The sequence below is a fragment of the Idiotropiscis lumnitzeri genome, chromosome 12 (genome assembly GCF_059441095.1).
Source record: "Idiotropiscis lumnitzeri isolate Australia: NSW breed Sydney's pygmy pipehorse chromosome 12, RoL_Ilum_1.0, whole genome shotgun sequence".
Lineage (NCBI taxonomy): Eukaryota > Metazoa > Chordata > Actinopteri > Syngnathiformes > Syngnathidae > Idiotropiscis > Idiotropiscis lumnitzeri.
In genome coordinates, this window is record NC_142402.1 from 22,308,739 (window position 1) to 22,333,824 (window position 25,086).

Genomic DNA, 25,086 nt, shown 5'->3' on the forward strand with positions numbered 1-25,086 from the left:
ACATCCGGGTCACGCGTCCTGTCACCTTAAAAGTCGGACTCCCTAAAAAAGACGAATCGAAAAAAAGGCCTGAAGTCTAAAAAAAAGAGGCCGCCTGAAGTCTGAGTTGTTTTTTAATTTGATTATTTTTTTTTTTTAAACAAAGTCTGAGTTCTTTTATTTTTTTTCTTTCCCGAAGTCTAATTAATTTTTTTCGAATGCGGTCTATGTGGTACCAGGCTGAGCGGTCGGCCAGCACAGGAACCTCGGACACTGGATTTGCGACCTCCTTTGCATTCTATTATTTTCAGGACACGTGTTGTCCCAAGCAAAAGGCGGGTCTGTTTTTTTTATTTTTATTTTTTTATGGGGGGGGGGGTCATTTTTTGATCTCCTCAAAGTGTTGTCCATTCACCACCACTTGTGAGCTTGATTCCCACTAAACCTCCTGCTTGTTTGTCTTTATTTGTGTGTGTTGTTACACATGGCACACGCACATTTCTTGTTGGTCCTTTTTTTTTTAATGATCGGCAAACTTGACGACCAAAATTTTTAAGTATGAACGATTTCAAAAGAATCCTAATGATAAACGCGGTTGCAGTCAATTCGCAATCTCCCTCCTCAGAATTTGGACTGGTGATATAGCTGATTTGGATTTTTTTTTTAACCCAGTCAAACTAAGTAATAAGGAAATGTATTAGTACATGTTATATGCACTAAAACACATCTGATTTATTAGATTTTTTTTCTTAGCCCCACAGCCTTCGTTGTAATGTGTGACTTTTTTCTGACGGAGGCGCTATTTTGTGTTTCAGGAGATTCAAATGATTCAAGTCTTAAACGGGGAAAAGTAAACCATGTTGTCATGTGTTCACATGCTAACGATGTCTAAAATTCAACGTTATCTGATGTCAAACATATATCTACAAAGAAGAAGCAACAACTTTGATGTTCTTGTCTTCACTGCTGAAAAAAAACGTTCTCGACTGTCGCGCCACTCGCTGTGTTCGCAATTTTCGCGCTGATGAAAATGTGCGCCACTTTTTCTCCTTCTCTTTTGCGATTATTCACCTCGTTGTCATGAGTGAGTGCGCAGGCAGTCTCGTGGCCGCGTCATTGCACGTTGATGAGAGGGGTTCCGTGGGTTGTGGGTTGTGTGTTGTGGGACCCCCCTCCCACTCCGCCTCCATAACAGCAGCTAATGCTGTCAAGAACACTTGACACACTGACTGTGAGTGTGAAGAAGCTAATTCAAGATTCCCGTCATCACTTGCAGCAGAACAACACTGAAAAAAAAATGTACGTGTGTGTGTGTGTGTGGGGGTGTGGGGGTGTGTGTGTGTGCGTGTGTTCACAACACCACAAAACACGATATGGCTCCTACAGATATGTTGCGAACACGTCAAAGCACATGCAGGCATTTTTTGAAAGCACATTTTCACACATGAACTTTTTGACCCAAAAAATCAATTTCTCCCAAATCTTTCAAGTAATTTTCTAAATTCTTGCTGCAATGTCCTCTGGTTGAGGCAGCCATTTTGAATTTTGCCTTCATATCACATCTCATTGCATGACAAATGTTTGCAGAAATTTACCCAACAATTGTCTGCATGGCTTTCGCCAAAAGAATCATTTATTGAAAATGATGACGTCAAAATAGTGAGACCGCATTTATTAAATTTCCTGGTTGATGCACGTGAGCATTTGACCTTCGTGGCCTTGCGGCGACCTCACCAACTGCGCTCCCAAAGTCATCTTGTGCTTCTCACATTCTAGAATAGCGCATCAAAAGGTTTGATACGATTGGCCGCCAAATCATTGCACAATGCTAAGCGTACATACGTACTTTGGAACGGACGTCATGTTGTCTTTTGGGAGAATGACGCCATCCCAAGAATATTTGATGCTATTATTGCCACATGCTTCCCAACCCACAATGCATTGTGTTACCCTCTTTGTCTTTCTAAAATCAAGTCCTCAACTCAGCCGTGAGTTTGTAGGTCAGTGAACAAACACATTGTTGCCATGGTGACCAATTTTGGCTGGCCTGCTTTTTTAGTCTGAAAGCTTTTATTTGACCATCATGTCCGCTTCTTGTCAATCGGGGGACACGCCCACTCGCTGTCAATCAGGGCAGGGGGATCTGGGTCCTGGATCGGAACACTCTTCATTCCCAATTGAAGCGTTTTGAAATACCCTCCAAGCCAACGTTTTTCTTTTTCTTTGGCTTCCGTTCTTCTGGAATGTTCAGTCGGTCGTCTGCAAGCTTTCATTTTAATTTATTTTGACACAAAGTCAAAATAAAAAGGGATCAAATGATTGTCATGCAACTTTTGCGCTTTTATATAACTGCCTGCTTTCTTTCCAATGTGGAAAAGAGCGTTGAGATTTGTTTCTGCTTGGCTTAGCGTGCGCCAACGTTTTCACGAGCAGCCGCACTGGTCTACGATCATGTCGTGGATGTCTTTCTTGACGATCATCTGCTCATCGTCGAAGTACAGCATGGACATGGCGCGCAGCCGCGTGGGCACGCAACACGACTTGATGTTCTGGAAGGGTCCGGAGCCCCTCAAGCGGTACTGGTTGATGACGGCAGTGTGGAAGGAGAGCGCCGAGCCGCTGACGCTCGCCATGTGGTTGGGACAGTCTCCCTCGCAGTAGTTGGCATGGTAACCGGATGGCGCAATAATCCAGTCACTCCAGCCGATGTCTTGAAAACTGACGTAAAACTGCTGTTTGCAGCACGTGCGCGTTTTGCCGTCGCACTCCAAACTGCGAGCCGTCCGCCGTCGAGCCGCTTCCTCTCCGGCGCGCAGCGCCACCATCAGGAAGGGCCGGTGGGACGGGTCGCCGTCGTCGGAAGGCAGGACGGGCGCCGCGCCGGCCGTGGCGCACAGTGGACAGGACAGCCGAAGCCGGAGCGGCCCGTCGGCTCGGTCCAGCGAGGACTGAACGCAGCGCGGGACGGCGAGGACGTGCCAACCGCTGCGCCGCGTGTCCGCCGTCTTCTCCGAGGCAGGCGCGTCCTGCTCGGCCAGGCGGAGCTGCAGCGCCACCTTGCCTTTGGCCCGACCTCCCCGGGACAACTTGAGGAAGACCCACAGGTCGGCCCGCTCCACCAGCGCCGCTTTGCCGGCTTCTTTAGAGAGGTCAAAGGTCAGGGTGTTCCCGGCTTCTCCTGGCACACAAAAACATGGCGGCACGTAGCACGTTAGCATCACTTAGCAGATGTGCTCAAAAAAGTTCCCCGAGTGCCCCTTTTGTCTCCTGCGTGGACTAATTAGTGAATCTGAATGAAGTCATTCTTTCCTTCATGCCTCCCCCTCATTAACGAGTTCTTTGCTATTAATATCTCGGCTCTCTGCCTTCCACTCAATGCTCATTACGCTGATGTGTTTGTGTGACACAGAAACTCGACAAGGTCCTCCCGCCTTTCCCTTTCGGCCTTGAAACCGTCAAAGTGCCGCGGCCAGGAGGCGCGCCGCCGCTCGACCGTCAACTGCGCCTCCGTCATGAGCGGAGTCGCAAGAAAGTCGGCGACGGTTGCTCAGCTTTGAGTCGAATTCTCAGGATACTTTCTCTCACACACACGCACACACGCGTGTCCGTGCATGACGCCGCCGCGGGAGACATGCTTTGGCCAGAGGTTTATTTAAACATCATTAGCCGCCTAATTTACTATTCAAGTCCGCTTACCTCGTTATGGTCTTCTTCGTCTCCTTCTTTCTTCTTCTCCACGAACATGCCCAATGCAAGCAAGTACGCACAGTTGGTGTTAAAGGGATTTTGGTATTGCCCCCCAACCCCTCCGAATGGTATGCCCCATTAGCAGGTGGGAGGCGCGGCTTACGTAATTCATGCCTGCGCGCACGTTGCTGTCTCGGGTCTCTTCATGCTCAAACTGTTGCTAGTGGCGCTAAAGACGCGTTCGGAGGCCATTTTGGTCTCAAGTAGGTTCATCACACGCACAAAAGCCGATTCGTAGGCCACACTAAAATCGAACCCTTTTTTAAAATGCATCTCCCCCAACCCCAAAAATGGGCATCCGGCCCGGCCGGGACGGACTGCCCAGCTCTGGTTATACCCCACACGCCATCAACCAATAAGAGTCATCGGTACCGGGACCACGTCAACAAGGTGCTTCCTGCGCGTGCACTCACCCGGCTCGGCAAAAGCGATGACTTCTGCGACGGGGGGTGCCTCAGCGTCCTCGCCCTCCGCTTGGATGTCCACACTGCCGTCCTCGGCCACGCGGCCCACGTGCACTTTCTTGATGGCGTTGAGAAGAGCGGCGCGAGGAAGCGTTTGCGTCAGGTTGGGTCGCGCGCTCAGGTGAAGCATATCGAGGATGTGACGCTTGACCGCATCGACCACGTCGCTCGAGTTCTTCCTCACCTGGCCCGTGGTGCAAGAGGTGCATTTGGAGGACTCCGCCCCCTGCTGGATGCCCGGCAGAACCTCCGACTGCCGTGCCAGCGAGCCGGAGGGACACAAATGGACGACGGTCAGAACGAAAAGTGCCGCGGGAAATATAGTAGAAGTCATGGTGACCTCCTCCAAGGCGACAGGTCCTCCACACTAAGTCGCTCGATGCGGATCTGCTTCCATCAAGGTCTCGTTGTGCCCGGAGCGACTCTGTTGATCACCTCAGTTGCTTGTGAGCCGCTCTAATTATATTTGGGTCTGCATTTGATCCCTCCCTCCACCACACAGGAATTTCCCTGTGAGTCAGCGACATTACACACACACACACACTTTCTCCTGAATGAATGTCACGACAGAGGAGGAGGACCACGATGTGTCCCTGATTCATTCATGCCCAACACACACACACACCACATACACACCCAGTCATGAGTCAGAGCGTCATCTTTATCATCATCATCATCATCATCGCCTCACGTGGAGGAGAGACGCGGTTGGTGTGAGAGTCATTTTTAGAAAACAAAATTGTTACAATCAAAGAGCAGATGGGGTGGTACACACACACACATGCACACACCTCTGCTAGTGGGATTGAAATGTTACATCACTTCTTCATGTAGGACTGAAAGTTTGCCGTTTGGATTAAAAACATGAAAGAAGGAAAGTCATGGTGGGCGTGACATTGGCTCATTTTCCCAAAATGCCGATTCATTTTCAGCAGTCCAAACCGGAATGAAACCGGTGAACTCATTGCTGCAAGGCGGCAGCTCCATCCACTGTCACATTTTGGCATCAAAAACTGTTTGATGAAGAAGTACTTCTGATTTGTTCCGTGTATTTGCAAGTGCTTCACTCATTGAGTTGACTTGCTTTTTATATTTTGTGTTTGCTCCTTCCTCTTGACGTGGCTCCATTCTCACATTTCTGTCCGTCATAACGAAGCACGTGCAAGGACAAAATGTCCCTTCGCCCTGCGTGATTTTGATTTGCGTGATACGTAGCTAATTTGCAGAGCTGGCCACTTGAGTTTTTTTTTTTTTTTTGCCGGTCAGTCCACCGCCCTTCCGGCCCCAATCCCCGTACCAATCCAGTCTCGACCCTCCGGCCTTATTCATAAAATTTGATTCAACTCATCGAGTTCTGTAGGTTACCTCTTTTGTCCATCTTGTGTTTTGTTCATCCTAATTCGATGGTTAGCAATTTAAAAGGCTGAGAAGTTATTGTTTGTGACACCAATCACTGTCATGGTTTCATAAAACAAAAAGAAAACATACTCAAAGGACAAGTTGGAACAAGCTTAAGTAAAAAGCAGCAAAGAAATTAGACTCATTGTGCTTTTTAGATCTGATTTGAATGACTTTTGTACCATCAATTGCAGCTTGTAAAACAGCGGCCATTCTGATTGGCTGTGAGCAATCAAAATGCATTTTTTCCAAAAATATCTTTTTTTTATGTTCGTTCATTACAATAATCAGCAGAACACATTTAAACATTTAAGACAAACAATATAACGCTCGGGGGTGAAATAACACAAAAAATAGAGTGCATCGTAAACAAAACAATTAAATATATACAAAAAATATTTACAAAAAAAACACGAGATTCAACACAAGCAGGAATAGTTGGAATTGCTTTCTGTCTCAAAGAATACCTTATTGTACAAATATAATGTTTAAACTCATTAATGAAAACAGAAAAGCAGGGATTTCTTCTCATATACTTAGATTTATGGATATGAAATATGGCAATCAAAACATTTTTGTCATTGTTGTTGAAGATATGTATTTTGTTCATTAATTAGACTGTTGCATTTATTTTGTAAAAACTGCTATTTTTATAAGACGTGCATTGCACCTTCCCCCCCAAAAATTCTGACTTTAAAGTGAGAATTCTGACTTTAATCTCAGAATTCTCACTTTAAAGTCAGAATTCTGAGATTAAAGTCAGAATCCTTCCAATCTTTTTTTTTTCTCATTCATGGCCCTAATCCTCTTCCGTACCTTTGCAACAAGATGTGCAAATGTTTTTTTTTCTTTTTGCAAAGAAATATTCCACAAATATATAATAGAGCGTGACGTCATCGGCAGGCGCCAAACACATCTAGTTCCGACACCGGTGTACTGTCCTGCCTGTTTTCCTGGATCTCCTCCTGATGCAACACACCTGCTCCTGATCCTTTGAATCCGGTGTGCTGCAGCAGGGAGGTATGGAAGACAGGCAGGACACCTCAAGAAACAGCATCGAAAACCCCTGCATTAGCTCCAGGCAGACGGTCGCCACTTTACGATTGCAAACCTCCGGAATTGGAGGTAAGCCGCGTGCTATTGAATGCACCGCGGAGTTGTGCTGCCCTCTGCTGGATGAAGGTCAACATCGCAACAGATGAGAGAGAAACGTGTTGTCGAGTCGCTTTTGTCGTATTCTCTCTAACGAGTCGCAAACGGCTTCTCAGCTAGCCTACAGTTGACGAGTATTAGCGACACCCACTGATCTAAAACGCCTAACAGGGCAAGGAAAAGCTAAAAAAGAATGAAAGAAACCTCAAGAAGGGACAACAGATCGGGGATGAGCGGGCTGCAATGCCAACTTTTTTCCCGTTTTGATCTTTAAATATCAACTAGGTTTAATACTGACATTGTTATTGTTCTTAATAATCGATTGTTATTGTTCTATTCAGGGCCGGCCCTGGTCTTTGGGGGGCCCTAAGCAAAGTTTCCTTTGTGGGCCCTCTAACTGATCTGCCGCACAATCGTGCTGCTATTAATGACTCTTAAGCCCATCATGTCAATGTGACTGCAGCAATCTCTTCATTTATACTTTTTGTCATTGCAAAAACAGCACCACAAAAGCATTATAATCAGCTACCACTGAACAAGTCAAGTCAGAACTACACCCCAGAAAAATTGACTGATTTGGTCCGGTTGAGTTAAGTCATTGAATTTACACTTCAATGCAATAGACTGATGATTAATATTTACATACAAACAAAATAGTTTTAACCTAATAGCAGATAATAGTGAGAATTAATGCATTAATCAATTAATTAATTAATTACTTAATGGAGCCCAACGAGCCCAAGGAAGGTATTTGAGGTAAATTAGTATTTAAGTTCTATAATAAATACCTATACTTAATTACGTGCATATTTTGTTCAAGAGACGTTGTCTCGCGGACTAATCATCGCAAATTGAGATGAAGCGTTTGCCATAAATGGAGCGCACGTCGTGCGCGCGCGCGTTAGTGAGGGACGAGTCAGCAATGGGTTGCCAGATCGGGGCCCTTTGGTGAAGTCGGGGCCCTACCCGGCTGCGTAATTGGCATATTGGTTCTATTTCCACCTTTGTTTCCCTGCTCCGCATCCACGCAACCGTTGGGGCATTAGGCCCCCCCCCCTTTCACAAGCTGATTTGGCCGCTCGCGCAAGCGCACTCGATCACTTTACCGCCCCCCCACCATCCCCCGCCCCTCCCCCTCCTCGCTGTTTTAGAATTAATCCGTGGATGTCAGTACGGCGTCATGGCGGACATCAAGACGGGAATCTTCGCAAAAAATGTGCAGAAAAGACTGAACAGAGCCCAGGAGAAGGTAAGCGGAAGGGGGAGGAAGGAGTGGAAAGACGAGGAGAAGGAGGTGATGATGATGATGATGATAATGAAGCGGAGGAGGAGATGGACGAACGCTGACGTCCTTGCAGGCCGCGATACATTTCAAATGACGTTTTTAGAACGAGCTATTCATTACGTCACAATCAACACATGAACACTTCAGATCTCATGCATTGATTAATTTGTACCTACGTAATTAAGGAGACAGCATTCAACATGAATGTTGTCTTATCTCGCAAGATGACGTCGTGTGTGACGAGTTTAGCCACATAGTGTAGTGTATGTATCTGTATATATACATATATAATACATATATAACATATACACGTATATACACACACTCACTTACACACACACACACATATATATATATATATATATATATATATATATATATATATTAGGGCTGTCAAAATTAAAGCATTAACTCAGGTGATTAATCCCAAATTTTTAACTCAATTAACTGAGTTTGATTTACTTAAAAAATAATTAGCATACTTTGCAAATATTGCACCATATTAGCTGTACATCTTTAGCACGCCTCAGAAGAAAACATTGCGTTCAAGTTACCACTGGGCCTTGCAAACCAACACTGCTGGAGTGTGGCGCTTGTGGGCAGTTGTGGGAAATGTTTAGAAGAAAAATGGCTGTAAAGATGTCTCCATTTCGATCGTATTCAAGAATCAAAGAAAGCTATTAGAACAGTCTTTGAATTAAATATGATTAATATTGGGTGATTTTGCATCAATTCCAAGATATTATTCAAGTAAATATCTGTTACAAGCTTCGCAAAAAATTGTAGTTGAAAAATGTGATTAATCGTAATTTATTGTGGTATTTATTGTGATTAATTAGTTAAAAAAATTATTCACTTGACAGCACTAATATATATATATATATACTCCCCCACACTCACAAATTGATGCAATTCCTCGATACACTCATGCGCCATTGAAGGCTGCAAGCAACATGCCAATGCAATCTGGTGTTTGGTACTTTGACCAAGAAAATGTGATGTTCCACAAATGGATATTTCATAAACACACCATCAATGAAGAAAAAGACGCTGAAAATTTGTCTTGGAAGGAGAAAGAAGAGAAAGTCTGAATCGAATGCTTGTCTCTTTGCATTGTGTTCATATCTCTCCATTCCCTCCCTTTTATTAATTTCCAGAAGTCCCTGAACATGGGTGTCTTCAACCTAAAGGGGTAGGGTTATCTAAGCAAGATGCTGAAGACACGTGAAGTTGTTTTTCTGTGCGCATGTCTTGATAGATTCCGTCATACATGTGATCAAAAATGCGTCGAAGCATTACTCAGCAGAAACATCTCAGTCTTGTAACAACCTTCTAACTTCAAACATTGCACTGCCACAAACCGATAAGAGAAGTGGAGGCCATCATCTTGCTATCTTCCTTTAACATTTTCATTGGGGTGGTTGTTGTGAAGACCAATCAAAAAAGCAGAAGCAAGGTTCTTCATTGCAAAGCGAGAACATTTCTCATGGATATTTTTTGCAATCTATCAAAACTCGCTACGCTCTAGTTTTGAACTACTACATGTAATATACTTGCAATAAAGCAAATTTGTGGTAACTATTTCATAATGACTCTTTCATCAGGTGTTGCAGAAGCTGGGAAAAGCAGATGAGACCAAAGATGAACAGTTTGAACAAGTTGTCATCAACTTCAGAAGACAGGAGGTACACATCACACGCGTCACATTTGTGGAGGGACAACTCTGAACGTTGTTTTCCTGTTGCGCGACATTAACAAGTGCTTGCTCGTCAGTGTGAAGGTTCACGGCTGCAGAGGGAGATGAAGGCCTACATGTCCGCTATCAAAGGTGTGTGTGTGCGTGCATTTTTTGCAGTCCATTCATGTGAGTGGAACAGGAGCTCGAACGCTAATGTCGCCACTAATGCTCAGTGCTGCCGTTGCTGTGCAGGGATGCAGCAGGCCTCCATCAACCTGACGCAGTCTCTCCATGAGGTCTACGAGCCAGACTGGCACGGAAGAGATGATGTCTTGACCATCGGAAAGGTACGCCTTTGTTTTCATTCGTTGCAGTAATTGCTCACGAGGAGGACGTGCTTGTGGGTGGAGGCTTCGGCTTACCTTGAACTTGGAACAAAAAGACAGTGTCGGTGCCAGAGCACATCCAATAGGGGTGCTTTTGGTTGGCCCGGGGTAACACATTTATCCGCTCCATTTGATTGACTCTCCCGTTATTTCGCATCATTAAACGTGTCAAATGTTGCCCATGTGGCATCCATTGCAGCCTGATCATCCTGGAAGGGGGATTCCCTTCTCAAGGCTTTTCACTTTTCCCCAGATGGGAAAAGTTTGACAACCTCTGGCCTTTATTAATTGAAGCCTTTTTTCAAATTTTTCACCCACCGCCCAAAAATGGCTTAGGGTCCGGAGGGCCGGACCGTTGTCCACGTGTGCCCTGCGATTGATTGGCAACCTGTTGAGGGTGTGTCGGCTCCAGCGTGCCCTGCGACCCTCGTGAGGGGAAGCGGCCTCCAAAATGGATGGCTGGATAAGTCATTATTAGTGGCTGAAATGATGATTTGCACCGGTGAAATGATTGTTCAGGTTTGACACATGCTGCTGTTCCTCCTTTGGCTGAAGGTGCATGACACTTGTAAAAAAGTCTGACTCGATCTTGACCTTCATGCAACAATCAAGCTATTTTTTTCAGTTGACTTTGGAAGTTGACGTAAGATTCATTCCTGTATCTTTTTTGCCATGTGTTCCCGCCCACCCCTCCCCCCGCAGGATTGTGATGCATTGTGGGAAAACTTTCACAATAAGCTGGTGGACTCCACACTGTTGAATCTGGATGCGTACTTGCTCCAGTTTCCCGACTTGAAGGTGATCAGCCGTCACCATTGGAAGCTTTTCCAAGTTTTCTGCTTAACTGACGCTTTCACGTCTTCAGACTCGTGTGGCCAAAAGAAGCCGCAAACTTATCGACTACGATAGCGCTCGTCATCATGTTGAAACTTTGCAGATGTCCGGGATGAAAAATGACCGCAAGATGCTGAAGGTAACTCTTATACGCTGCACTTGACACATTGCCAGAAGCCTTCCAAGCGTTCCTTTGTTGCCATAGCGTTACGTTAGCAGACTTGTCGAAGGTTACGGATTTGGTTCCAGATGTCACTGAGCGCCAACTCGTTATGCCGTTAACACTGGTTGTTGAGGATAGTTAAAAAACAGGGTCGGGAGCCGACAATTTGTATCAATAAGATTGGAGGGTCGCGGCCGGCAAAAAAGGGTCACGTGGTGATAAAAGATAAAGATGGCCTTTATTAGCGCCACAATGGGGACATTTGCAGTGTCACAGCAGCAAAGATGTGGATCACACATAGACGGCGGTGCCGTTAATGTATAACATTTGCAGGAAAACATTCAGAACAGCCAACCTATGCGAATATACACAGTATATCCGCAAATGTGTATATATACACTTAGACGCCTCAACATATACAAGTGGAAGGAAACACTCCTAATGTCTGTCCATAGTGCGGAGGGGAAATAAAAATACTACAATGGTCAACAAAATAGCGCATTGGTCAATAAAAGTACACCATTGAATGAAAGTACAGGAGTAGCGAGTATTTCATCACATGAGCTGATGAAGCAAACGTGATGAAATCATGTTTTGGCGGCATCCAGCTGTGATCCGTGTTCTGTGTGGCATTTTTGCAGGCTGATGAGGAGCTGAGAAAGGCCCAGCGGGTGTTTGATGAGCTCAACGTTGGTCTGCAGGATGAACTTCCCACTCTTTGGGACAGGTCCTTGTCATCTCATCTCATGTCCAGTTCACATCTTTTTGGGAGCTTCCTTCTTTTTTCAACGGACTAAAGCCAAATTCCAATAAGATTGCTGAAAGTATAATGATCGCGTTCACCAATGAAATCGTTTGAACTTTATTGCCGTTTCAACACCAACATGAAGGTTGCCTCGATTCAATGCAAATTTTGAGTTTGTGCGTTTCAGCCGAGTCGGCTTCTACATGAGCACCTTCAAAAGCGTCACGAGCCTGGAGGCCAAATTTCACAGAGAGATTTCTCTGGTGAGGCCGAACAAATTGTTCAAATTCAAATGTTCTCGCAGTCCGACATGATCTCACGGAATGTTTTTTGTCGACGTGTAGGTGTGCAAGCAACTGTACGAAGTGATGATGCAACTTAGTGAACAACATGCTGACAAAATGTTCACCATCCAAGGAGCACCCAGGTATGGAGATAACGTGTGCAGATGCATGTTCTTCCTTAGGTCGAAAATAATACCACCATCCCAAAAATCTGAAAAGTGGGACTCGGCATAAACGCAAACATGCAGTGTTTGAAAAGTTGAACACATCAGTGACGTGTGAGCAATGTTTTAAAAGCTTCACGAGTCTTTTCATTTGGCCCGTCTAGCGATTCTGGGCCGCTGCGACTGGCTCGGACGCCGTCGCCCCCAGAAGACGAAAGTCCACCTGAAAGTCCGGGCGCCGGTTCCAATCACATGCTCCGCCCAGTTTCTCCCGGGCCTCCGCGTCCCAAATCTCCCATGCAGGTAAACAAGTCGACCACGGTTTGTGAGAGGATGTTAGCCAAGTTACCATATTTTCATGACCACCAGGCGCACTTATTGGGCGCTGGTATGTCAAGACATACCCGAGCGCTAAAACATATACGCTACCATGCATTAGTCTCCGCACTCCTTACAGTCACGGTTTTCCATCCAAACCAAAACTCTCGCCCGACATCAACGAGCAATCAATGAAACAACAAAAACGAGGAACAAAGAAATCCACTTAACACAAAACATGTATCTGTCATTCTATTCATATCCCAAGTGCTGCAACACATTCCGGGAGTGCTTCGGCCGCAGCCAATCAGATGGCTGCTTAGAGAGATGTCGTGAGTGTGTGCTTTTCTTTTTTTTCTTTTTTTTTCGGGCAGCGTTTGTTGCGTAAAGGTTAATCTAACCTGTGATTTTTCTTGATTGCAATAATAACATTCATGTTAAGACAGACTTTGCCATTGAGGACAGCTGTTGTCAAACGACTGTCTCGAACCGTGACCAACAGGAGTGCTCACGCCATTCAATTCTGCAGCGCTTTGTCAACTCAAACTTTTCCAAGAGAGGGCGCTAACATGCACCCTGAAAATGTTCGCCGGTAGTCCGGCGGAGTGCTCACGAAAGGGCACCCCAAGCGTTTTGGAGAAAATTTGGGACTTTCACATGCGCCTTCTGGTTGTCTAAATCTGGTCGTTGAAAGCACACAATGATTAGCCAGGCTTTTAGCATGCTAGTAGCAGACAAGCTGTATTTGTTGCTTAATGTTCTGTGGCTGTTCTTCTTTGCTGCACACTCATCTCTCGGATGGTGAGTGAACTTGCGATGTGTCACACGTGTGTTAGTGTTTGTGTGGATGACTAACAACATGTTTGTCAAGCACATTTGGACAAATATGGATGCAAGTATGTCGCTTCTACAATTCTGGTTTCCATTTTTGTGCAGGTGCAGAGTGATTTATTTGTTCTTGCTCATTCGGATGACTCTGAAATTCCTCCACTCATTCGCACCAGTTTTCATTTTGACTGATCTTTCAAAAATGCACACACACTCACACACACACACACACACTACCGTGGAACCTCGATTGAACCGACGTCTCCCTCTGCCTTACCGGCTCTCACTCGCTGTGTGCGCCGTAGTGGGCGTGCCCAAACGAGGATAGGTTTCACCAGCAGGACAGAAGAGATGTCATCAATTTGGACGGATGACAAGCTAAACTTGGCTCTGTGATGACAAAAACCTGACGTGATGTACATGAATTTACGGTGACGAGGAAGGACGGAATTGTTAGCGTGTGGTCTGTCCAAATTGATGACGTCCCTTCCTACTGTACATGTTGTGACTTGCTGGTGCAACTTATTCTCGTTTGGGCACGTCCACCACCGGGACAGCAAGCAGCGAGTGAGAGACAGTAAGGCAGAGGGAGACGCCAGCCAAGCTCCGCCCTCTGCCTTAGCACAAGAATCATTTTGGACATGTTCGTTTTCCTAAAAGTGAATCAAGCTCGGAAGGCTACTTGGTTGTCGTCGTCTAAATGTACAAAAACTCAACTAAAACTTCTATTGGGGTGTTTCCGGCGACTAAAAAAAGACTAAAACCTTTTTGAGTTTTCGTTGACTAAAATTAGACTTAAACTGTCACAAATTGGAATGACTAAACGTGATGAAAACTAATAAGCCTTTTCGTCCAAAAGACGAACACAAAGACTAAATCTAAAATGCCTGCCCAAAACAACACTGCACACCTGATTGAAATGATCAGAATTGTTTTCGAGCTTCTGCTGAGCTTGACATATAAAACATCCCAGACCAGAATACCCCCACCTCTGCAATAAACGTTTGACAAATATAAACGTCCACGGCAGCGAACGAGTTTTAATGGATGACCTGAGGACTTGACGAGTTTGTCGTGGTTCCAGTGGGAGAGAGAGAGAGCGTCATTTTTCTCATCGATGGTCTGGTCCGTAATATAACATAATACAGAAAAAGCATCTGCCATTTCCGAAGTTGTTTTACTCTCCAATTGTGTTCAAGAAAAGCTTTTATTTCCTCATGAATATTTACAAAGATTGATGAATGCGACAAAGGTGAGCTGTGTTTATGGACACTCAGGCAGGTTGAATTTGGATGTACCACTACACCATCAGAGACTCTCTGGAAACCAGTGTTGTAGAACATATGTTTTTTTGTTGTGTTTTAAGTGATTGCACTTCTACTCAAGTATAGGATATATATATATGTATATATATATATATATATATATACATATATATATATATATATATATATATATATATATATATATATATACATATATATATATATATATATATATATATATATATATATATTTATTTATTTATTTTTTATTTTTTGGGTTTTCCCCATCTCTGCTTCCACCATTGTCTACATCAGAGCTGGGCACTTGACCCTTCCGGCCTCAACCCTCTGGCCTTAGTCATAAAAATTGTCTGCCCCTGACGTGGGAGAGATGCCAACGGTTATAGATCGTTAGCTGGCTAAGTTACTATTCAAATCCGTTACCTTCTTATGTGCTTATCATGGTCTTCTTTGTCTATTTCTTCTTTTCCAAGAACGTCTTGTTTTGTGTTGATCAAGTCAGCCAATCTCACACACCTTGTGCTGCCAACTTTATTCAACTTGGCTGTCGCAACTACTCCGCATCGCATGTAGAACAACAGAACATTTCACATTCACCCCCGTAACATGAGCCAATCACCTTTTTTTTTTTTCGCCGAGTAGGTTGAGATGAACTTTTGGCCACCTCGCAACCACATCACACGCACAAAGGCCGATTCGTGGGCGGACTAAAATCAACCTCCGGCCTCGCTTAATGAAACCCTTTTTTACAATTTCTTTGGGTCGGAGGGACGGACCGTTCTGCCCCCGGGACGGACTGCCCAGCTCTGGCTTTCTCTGCGTCATCTTGACACGTTTAATTTTCGCCAAGACGGACCCTCGCCTGCCGGTTGTCTTTCATCTTGCCGCTGTTTTCGGTCGTCGAGTCTCGAGTCGACGGCTCGCTAGCTCGCGTCCGTTAGGCCCGCCGCACAAGCAGCACTGCGAGGCTTGGCATCCTGCAATCTTGTCTTTGTGTGTGGGTGCGTGTGTGCGTGTGTGCGTGTGTGGGTTCAGATCTCAAATTGTCGTCTTTAAATGTGGTTTTCGCAATTGAGTCCAAGTGCAGTGTCCAATTCGTTGTGGCTTTGCCTGAACTGTCTTTGTGGCAGATGTGCTTTATCAATTTTGTTGTGTCTTTGGTAGAATATGAAGTGTTGTCACTTGTATATGCGGACAGTGTGTGCGTGTGCGTGCGTGTGGGGGTGTGCGTGCAAATGTGGAATGCAGGTCATCAAATTTTAAACTAAGTAATATAGTATTTTAGTGCTGTCAAGTGATTACATTTTTTAACGAATTAATCATAAAATAATTCCATGGTTAAACCGGTTTTTCCAACTTCCATTTTTTGTGAAGTTTGTAACAGTTATTTCCTTGCATAATATCTTGGAATTAATGCAAACTCACTAAATGCCTGCCAATGATTGACATTCTGTCACGTAAATGCTACTAACGGAATGCAATCCTTCATTACGTTTGGCTTCTCTTGCTTGGTGTCTGGCGGCCCCTTACAAGGAGCGCGTGTGCATCTTCCAGAAAGCAAAAGTTTTCGCCAGCTCGTGAGCGTTTGTTGCGCTAAGCAGGAAGAATCGGGAGTAGGCGGACGTTCAGCGTATCGACTGCGAAAGCAAAACTGCAGTTGAATAACGACAATGTTGTTGTTGCGCAGATGAAAAAGGGGCCCCCAGTGCCTCCGCCCCCCAAAGTTGCACCTCCCAAGGAAGTGGTGGAGGAGCAAATTATTGACCTGTTTGGAGGAGACTTTTTCCCGGCACCATCACCATCTCAGGTATGTTTGCATTTCAAGAGAAAGGAGTGTCAAACGTTGGACACGTTGCCTCGGTAACCACCTCGTGCGTCCGCAGCCCAACGAAAGGCCGGGAGAATCGCTGCTCGATCTCGATTTCGACGCCTTCCAGCCGGATGAAACTGTGTCGCCGCTACCGCAGGTTGTTGACACAAAAGTATCTTCATCCACATTTTATGCATTTTGCATTTTAGGGAAAAATGTCTCACGATATATTCCACTTCTTATCTTGAGAACATTTTCAGTTATTCAACGACACGCGATGACGGCTTCACCTTTTCTCACTTTATTTTCAAGCGGCATTAATTGAGCCGAAAAGCATCCGCTTTTATAAAATGATCAAATGTGCATCGAGAGACACAGAAGCCGACATATTAACTGACGTTTCATCTTCTAGGCCAATGTTTCTCAAATAGGGGTACGTGAGATTTTAAATAAAACAAACATGCCAAAAGCCTTTCAAAATAATTATTGAAATAATGAAATGTTTCAGGAAAATACAAGTTCATGAAACACATTTTATTTTCAGTCGGTTATTCAATTTCACTGTTTAAAAAATACAGATTCTCCCTCAAACTAGACTGGTTCGACCCGACTTGTCACATGCTACTTGTCGTTAAATCACTTGAAAACGGAAACAACGGAGTCGTGCTTGAAGCGGAAGCCTTCTGGAAAAAGAAGGCCAAAGCAGAGTTGGCAAAATTCTGGTTGTACGTTGAAGATGATGTTTTATTCGGATTTACACCCACAAGTTGCAACAAACCAGAGGCGCTGTTTTTTTTGTTTTGTTTTCTGTGGGGAGAAACCTGCTAAACGTTGCATGAAGCCAGCGCATCTGCAGCGCCATCTTTAGACGAAACTTTGAAACTCTGAATTGAGATCAGCTCAAGTTATGATGCCGAAGCCTTTTATGTGGTGTCTTTGCTCGTAAAGCCAAGAAGCCGTTCACGATCGCTGAAGACTTTGTCATGATCCGTGTCGGGCATGGCAGGGGTTTGTTATTATTTTTACGTTTCCATGTTTTTGTGTTATTGTTTTGTCAGCTGAGTGGGGGGGTTCCCCCTCAGCATTCGTCCTCACCAGCCACGCACCTGTTTCACGTTAACCATCACACACCTGATCCCCATCTGCCCCCTAATGACTGGACTATTTAAGCTTCCCATGCCGACAACACAGTGTCGGGTCATTGCCGCTCATTACGGACTATCACGACCGCGTTTTGTTCTCGTCCCTGTGCTTGTTCATGGTCTTGTTCTCGTTCCTGTTTACGTTCCCCAGTATTTGTCCCTGTCTTTGTTCCTCGCCCTCCGACCCTGCTAGTTTCGTTTTGGTTACCCTTTGTTATCTTGCTCCCGGCCACGTTGTTTCTCCTTGTTTTGATTCCTTTAATAAATTCCCCTTACGTTACCCATTTCCCTGCTTCCTCGCATTTTGGGTCCTACCTCCGCCTCGCCGTACGGCGATCGCGACTCCACCTCCTCCTCGCCGTACGGCGATCCAGACAGACTTGAGCGCGGCTCATGTCTAAGATCCAAGAAAAACGACACAGCAGTGCTTCTCTTTTCGGTCCTCTCTTGTATCCATTTCCAGGAGTGGCTGTGTGTGTGTTTAACCTAAAAGGGGACGTGAACTTGTTTTTTGATGTGTGTGCATGTTTTTGAAAGAGACGTGAGTGAAAAGTGCGTCAAAGTGTTACTCAGCAGAACATCTTTGTCTCGTAAACAACTTTGGAACATCAAAACATTGTTGCACTGTGACAAACCGAAAAGAGAAGTGGAGGCTGCCATCTTCTTCTCTTCCTTTTATACTTTCCACTTCGGACGGCTTATGAAAAGCAATATTCTCACTTGAGAACAATATCATTCCGAATAGAAGTTTCAATCTCTTTTGAATGCGAAAGTATTCGTGTGGATCACTCCACACTATCGATTCAATTGATAGCAAAAAAGCAAATGCAAAATATTTTATCACCCCTCTGGAATGACTTTCAACTGAATTGGAACATTGTATCAAATTGAAGCACCTCTTTTTTGTTTTGTTTTTTTTACCCAAAAAGACTGCTGTGCCTTGGGATACGTGGTCGGTGAGTACATTTGGCTTGGCTACACTTGATTTGTTGTGAAATGATTTCATACATCAGCTGCGTTCTTCTACTCCCTTCTAGGCTCAGCCAGCCCAGACTGTGAGTACACATCGTTCACTCCGCAGTAAAAACTTGCTTGCTTGGAGTATTTCATATACGACTGAGACTGAAAAATTAGGTAAAGAATAGTGATAGACCGAGCTGCTTCTTTCAGGGCCGATACCGATATCGTTTATCAGTCGCCGTGGAGGTCGATAACCGACATTTGAAGCCGATATTCATTTGTTAAAAAGTCTACTCGTGGGACCTCTCCCGTTGTGCGTCTGACTCAAGGTGAAAAAGCAAACGCAGTTGACTGATGATTGCCTGCTACTCACTGCACAAGGAAGCAATCGGATCGTGTTGTGGGCGGGCCAATCTGTTTCTGCAGGCGGGGCCACCAGCGAGAGAATAAACCGGCTTTTAATTTATCGGCTTTGAAAGTGGGAAAAAAAAGGGCCTTTGCCAATAATCAGCAAAATGACAAATATCGACCCCAATAATTGGCCTGCACGATAATCGGTCTATCACTAGTGAAGAGCACAAAATCAATCTTGCAAACTGATCAGCAGCACTTTCTTCATCAAACTTTTAACATTTCATTCCCTGCATTTGCTCAGGCTTCAGAAAGCGGCTTTGTCGCTGACTGGTCGGCCGACTTTGATGCAGTGGCCACCAACGGGGAGGCTCCCGAAGGAGGTCCCGAAGGAGGTCCCGAGGGGGCAGAGGGAGGGGAAAAGGAACAGGGTGGCGATGGCGCTCGAGTCACAACTCCTCCTCCTCCTCCGCCCAAGGAGAGCGAGGCAGCAGAGGATGAGGTTAGCGGCCGAGATGAACCCTTTCAAACGCACCCCGACCTTCTCGATGGTGCTGCTGATGAGCCGGGGGAGGGAGGCGGCAGGAAATCCACCCCCGGGCTCATTTTTACCGACGGGTTTGGTGAACAGATTGAGGACGGCTCCAAACATGCGACAGAGAAGCGGTCCAGGTCTCCTGATGGCTCGGGGTCGATATATGAAACTGCTCAAGAACGGGGCGGTGGGGTGCGCGGTGCGGGCTTGGCGAGTGCAGATGATGAACATTGGCGTGACGATCACCCTGAGGCGAGAAATGCTGCGGGGGTGCAGGAGACCTCGACACGTCCACAACGTCTGAATGATGATGTCATGTCGGGAAATAAGGAGTCATTAACCTGGGCCAAAACTCAGGAGGGAGCCGTGTTCCATAGCGACCCTTTTGCTGAATCACGGGAAGCAGGTGTCTTTAGTTCTGATCCGTTTGCTGAATCACAGGAAAGAGATGCGTTTGATTCGGACCCCTTTGTTGAATCACAGGAAGGGGGTGCGTTTGATTCGGACCCTTTTGCCGAACCACTAGAAGCAGGTGTCTTTAGTTCTGATCCGTTTGCTGAATCACAGGAAAGAAATGCGTTTGATTCGGACCCCTTTGCTGAATCACAGGAAGGAGGTGTGTTTAGTTCTGATCCGTTTGCCCAAACACTGGACCGAGGTGCGTTTGATTGCGTTGTTTTTGATGGCGACGAGACAGCTTGTTTGAAGTTGGAAGCCCGTTTGGAGGCCGCGTGTTTTGTGCTCTCTGGAAACGGCGAAAGCTTGTCGGCTCCTTTTGCAAGCGGACTTTGTGGAGCATCTTCCGTTGCTACGGCCACTGCCAACATGTCCCCGAAGCAAGCTGGCACGAGCGGCCGCTCGGAGCCTCCTAACGAAGTTCAAGGTGGAAATGTTCCCAAAGTCCGCCAGGAACCGGAAAGTTCTGAAGATGAGGCTGCAAACGTGACATTTGGAAAGTTGTACCAGGATGTAGCTCAAGCAAACCAAGAGGTACACGCTCCCGTTGTTGGCGTGCTAGCTTGACTGCAAGTAGACGTCAGTTGATCTTGGAAACATCCTCACCTCAACTTTCCTTCTCCTTCTTACGATTGACAAGCATGTGATTGTTTTTAGTAGCTGAGAACTGCAAACAAGAATTAAGTTAGGCAATTGGAGCAAATCCTGCCCTAGTCAGAAGTCCTCTCTCTCTCTCTCTCTCTCTCTCTCTCTGTCTCTCTCTGTCTCTGTCTCTGTCTCTGTCTCTTGCTCTGTCTCTCGCACTCTCGCTCTCTCTTTGGAACTCTCTCTATCACTCTCTTTGGCATGTTTCTTCTCTGCCCTCACTCTCTCTTTTGCCCTCACTCTTTCTCTCTTTCGCTCTCTCCCCAAGCGTCAGAATGATTCCTTTCCCTGTCGCTCTGTCATCGCATTCTCTGTGGCCCTTCTTGACGTCTCTTTGTTTTGTGCTTCTTTTTCGATGACGGTTTGAGATTCTTGTCTCATTATTTTCAACATGCTTTCTGAAGGATCACACTGGCCCATTTTTCTTTGCTGATTTTGATCAAATAGTGAGTAGACATTTAAGGGATTTTCACTGATAGTCCATTCCTATCAGACCGATCAAAAAAAAAAATTTATTTTCAATCAGGATAAAGAAAATGGTGGCTCATCTGAGGCTTCGGATATGCCGCATCCGGCACCTTCTGCCGGTGAAGAAGCGTGTCCGGCTTCTGTGGCTGCTGAGGATGAACCAGCGATGGCGCCCCCTGCAGCTGAGGAGGATACAGCAGAAGGTTGTGGCCTGACGCTGGAAGAAAAAGCTTCTGTGAGTTAAAACAAATACTTTTCATTCTCACTTGACTTCCAAGAAGACAATTTCGTTATTGTTATATCTGAAAGTTGATTGACAATTCACCATTTTAATGAATATGATTGTCCAATCTTCCAAAGGACAAAAGTATTTTCCCACGTCTAGGTTTCTGGTCCCAATTCCAATTTTCATTGCTCTTTGTTAGAGAACTAACAGTGCACTGTTTTGTTGTGTGATGAAAATATTTTTATCTGACTTTGATTTTAGGAATTGGCTTCAGTTCCAGAAGAAAAGAAGCAAAGTTGTGTGGGTGACACTTTGGTTAAAAAAAAAAAAGAAAATGACTTATACACCTTTGTGGCAGCTCTCTGTTTGATATTTCTGTCATATATCGGGTTGGTGACTTGGTCCTGGCGCTAAACTGGCGCTGGAGTGGACTTTTTAACATCTCCAGTCTGATAATTGTAACGTGATGGGAAAATGACTTCTTTTAAGATTCAATTTATTTCGGTTAAAAGAATGTTGCATTGCTGCTACCTGATCCCGTTTCTATCTTTCAATACTACTAATATGTTGTTGCATTTTGCCATCCCTCCCCACTGAATGGACGTGTGACTCCTTGTTCGAGTGTAGTGCTGCCATATGATCCGTAGTATGCAGAGCTGGCCACTTCAGCCTTTTTTGCCGGTCAGTCCCCCGCCCTCCGGCCACGATCTCGGTACCGTTCCGGCCTCAACCCTCCAGCCTTATCCCTAAAAACTGTCGTCTCCCGACCCCGTCCGTTGATGTGTGGTTTGGGTATTGCCGTCACTGCGGCGACGCCCACCCGCATAGGCTTCGGAGCTGCACAGTCACCGTGCCACCAGCTCTGGGGGTTGCAAGCTGGCATCATTTGCATTGGGTTTGCTCTGTAACCTCGAATGGAGCATCCAAGCTTGTTACTCTCTAGGCATGACTAGTTGATTAACATTGAATGCTATGGATAATCTAACGTCAAGGTTGAGTTCTTCTTGCTTTGAGATGGCTTTCTGTTGAATTGTCACTGCTCAGTGCACGTAGCGCCAAGCGCGGTCAATCATTGAAATGTGCGGGCAAATAAATAAATAAATAAAACATACGGAAATGAGCATCTCGCCTCACAGGCGTGCTCTTTGCAGCCCAATTGCATGTTGCAGCCTTGTTGCTCTGCACAAGTTTTCTGTGACACTAATAGTTGCCATTATCCCGTTTAATAAAAAATGTTGATTTGCTCTTCTGTGAATGATTGTTTTGATAGGCAAGCGGTTGACTGAAAATATCAGAAATTGAGTTTGGCCCGTTGTCGTCCTGATGTGTGCACTTCACACTTTGAACAGCAACAGGAAAACATCACAATTTGAGTGGAAACAGCTTCTAGGGCAGACATGGGCAAACTACGACCCGGGGCCACATGCGCCCCGTTCCTCGGTTTAATCCGGTCCGCCGAATTTGAAAAAAATAAATGAATAAACCTTGTTAATGTTTTATTTTTCCCTATAATTCTGATGTGTCCCCACTACATTTTTGGGATGGAGCCTCCTGCTCGATGTTTCCACTTGATTTTTTGACCTTCTGTAAAGATGAGCGGCGCTAAGAACACAAAAGTGGACAGAGAATGTCGAGTGTTCGATAAGGAATTGACAACTAAATAGTTTTTCAGCATTTGCTATTTGCCTCATATGCCAAGAAAGTGTACAATATATGTAATATTTTAAAATGAAATCACATGTTTCCTCTATATACTATATGTATTTTTTTTTTTAGCGATGAGTTTTGGTTACCAAAACACTCCATCCATCTGCTCCTTCTCTGGCCCGTCTGTTCAATTTTAGAACCCATTGCGGCCCACGAATCAAAACGTTTGCCCACCCTGGTTCTAGAGCAAAGAAGCTCTCCTTTAATTTCAATCAAAAAATGACAATCCTCCTCATCCTCAAATTGACTTTTTATCCTGACACATTTGCCGTCAAATCTATGTGGACACGAGTTGAAGTCAATTCATGCGTTGTATGCAGGAAATGATGCCCATCCCATCTGTGGTGATTGAGCCCGCCTCCAGCAACGAAGGTGACGACGATCGTGACGCAGACATCATCTCCCCCTCGGCTATCAGTGGCAACTGCGTGGGGGCAGACAAAGCTCCAATCAAAGCCGCAAGTTCGCCACCGGGGGGCCTCCCTGGCGACTTCCTGTACAAGGTCCGACTTTTTCCACAAGTGTCGAAAAGTTTGCAGAATCCCAACATGGCTTGAAGCAATGAAATGGGTGCAAACTGTGCAGGTGGAGACGATGCACGACTTTGAAGCAGCCAACTGTGACGAGTTGGACCTGAAGCAAGGTGATGTGGTCTTAGTGGTCCCCACTGCTTCGGTTGAGGATCAGGTGAGTCGCTGGCCATCACACTTATTTGCTGAGTGAGTCAAATTAACAGAGCTGGGCGGTCCGTCCCAGGGTCGGGGCCCGGCACTTTCTAAGAATAAGGCCGCAGGGTCGAGCCTGGAAGGACGGGCGACTGACCGGCAAAAAAGGGTCAAGTGGCCAGCTGTGCAAATGAAATATGAATGTCTTGCAGGAAGCCGGCTGGCTGACTGGATTCAAGCAAAGTGACTGGATGATGCTGGGAACTGGAGCTCATAAGGGCCTTTTCCCAGAAAACTTTACGCAGCGTTTGGATTGAGAAGCCTCGCTGGACTTTCCCAGATCAACCTGTTCGCAGATTCCTCCTGGCTCTATTTCAAGGGAACAAATCACGGTTACGTGTTTGTGTGTGCATGTTCCATCTTAAAAGTTTGTCACCTGAAAGTGCAACCCTGTGTTGAAGAATTCTCCCAAGTCATGATTTAATTCTTTATGAGATGTACTCGATCACCATTATTTATGCCACGTGCTCATATTTATTTGTTGATCTGTGTAGTGCGGCAATAACTTGTGACATTTCATATAGTTAGGGTTGCTCATGATACATTATTGTTCTTTAAAGATGTAACAGAGAAAGCAAATTCTATTGTAAAAGTGCAAAAGTTAGTGGAAATGAATATGCAAGATATGTAGTAGAGGATATTTGTGCAAATAGTAAAATGTATTGAATTGTATTGTTGAAATAAACAATGTTTGTGGGGTTTGATTTGTCACGGTATGTTTTGGTTGTGTGAGGAGGAAGAGGCTCAGCGCTAACCCTTTTGCAAAAAATGCGGAATTAAATACGTCAGGGACAGAAAAAAGACGATGATTCCATGAACACAATATGGGTCTAATATTAGAAATGGGAGGAACGTGATACACCACAGGCAATACATTTTTATTCATTCATTTATTTATTTTTTATTTTCTATTCCATGGGGCGCATGCGCTCTGGATAGTGGTGCTCCGGATTGCGTCACCTGGTCTGCTGTGGAACAGAAAGGTACGGAGAGGCGATGGATTATTTTGTTCGGAACTAAATGTGGAACGATGATGGAGCATCTAGCCCAAGAGAGTCCCCGTCCCAATTTTTTTGTGATTAATTAGTTAAGTTAGTTAGTTATTTACAAAAATATCATCTTGAATTCAGACGATATAGTTGGGTTAGGGTTAGGGTTTTATGGCTAGGGTTAGGGGTAGGGTTAGTATTAGGGTTAGCAATATTCATAAACATGCAACAGGTTCGGCATTCATAGTAAGCTGTCATGGTCGGTTTTGTCCTGTCACGTTTATGTTTGTTTTTTTCCAGCTGGAGTGGGGGCGTTCCCTTCCAGCGCTTTGTTCTGGTTCATGTCGTCATGGCTGGAGAG

The 25,086-nt window shown here is 45.2% G+C and overlaps 2 protein-coding genes across 6 annotated transcripts; one reads left to right on the forward strand and one right to left on the reverse strand.

The window, feature by feature from the left end:
- Positions 1 to 1,697: 1,697 nt before the first annotated feature.
- inhbab (inhibin subunit beta Ab) lies at positions 1,698 to 4,784 on the reverse strand. Its single transcript, XM_088311058.1, has 2 exons — positions 4,140 to 4,784; positions 1,698 to 3,157 (listed from the first exon to the last, which is right to left on the reverse strand). The coding sequence occupies exons 1-2, from the start codon at positions 4,522 to 4,524 to the stop codon at positions 2,403 to 2,405; spliced, it is 1,140 nt and encodes a 379-aa protein (XP_088167184.1). The 5' UTR covers positions 4,525 to 4,784; the 3' UTR covers positions 1,698 to 2,402.
- A 1,781-nt stretch (positions 4,785 to 6,565) lies between these two features.
- amph (amphiphysin) lies at positions 6,566 to 24,440 on the forward strand. 5 transcript variants are annotated; one of them, XM_088310696.1, is made up of 21 exons: positions 6,566 to 6,713; positions 7,892 to 7,989; positions 9,630 to 9,710; positions 9,799 to 9,853; positions 9,956 to 10,050; positions 10,792 to 10,887; positions 10,955 to 11,062; positions 11,728 to 11,813; positions 12,019 to 12,094; positions 12,176 to 12,258; positions 12,444 to 12,582; positions 16,399 to 16,518; positions 16,595 to 16,678; positions 18,593 to 18,619; positions 18,701 to 18,718; positions 19,279 to 20,499; positions 21,015 to 21,056; positions 21,137 to 21,313; positions 23,332 to 23,514; positions 23,597 to 23,698; positions 23,889 to 24,440. In XM_088310696.1, exons 1-21 carry the CDS (start codon positions 6,611 to 6,613, stop codon positions 23,991 to 23,993), a joined length of 3,099 nt encoding a protein of 1,032 aa, XP_088166822.1. In that variant the 5' UTR covers positions 6,566 to 6,610; the 3' UTR covers positions 23,994 to 24,440. The 5 variants fall into 5 exon arrangements, with proteins under 5 accessions (XP_088166822.1, XP_088166823.1, XP_088166826.1 ...); XM_088310697.1 differs by lacking the exon at positions 21,015 to 21,056; XM_088310700.1 differs by lacking the exon at positions 21,015 to 21,056 and having other exon boundaries at positions 19,279 to 19,476.
- The last annotated feature ends 646 nt before the right edge of the window (positions 24,441 to 25,086 follow it).

Coding starts and splice junctions, on each gene's coding strand:
- inhbab (XM_088311058.1), bottom strand. CDS start 4,524: ATGACTTCTACTATATTTCCCGCGGCACTTTTCGTTCTGACCGTCGTC. Junction 3,158..4,139: donor CATCGCTTTTGCCGAGCCGG/GTGAGTGCACGC, acceptor TTTGTGTGCCAG/GAGAAGCCGGGAACACCCTG.
- amph (XM_088310696.1), top strand. CDS start 6,611: ATGGAAGACAGGCAGGACACCTCAAGAAACAGCATCGAAAACCCCTGC. Junction 9,854..9,955: donor CTACATGTCCGCTATCAAAG/GTGTGTGTGTGC, acceptor GTTGCTGTGCAG/GGATGCAGCAGGCCTCCATC. Junction 21,057..21,136: donor TTGCTGATTTTGATCAAATA/GTGAGTAGACAT, acceptor ATTTTCAATCAG/GATAAAGAAAATGGTGGCTC.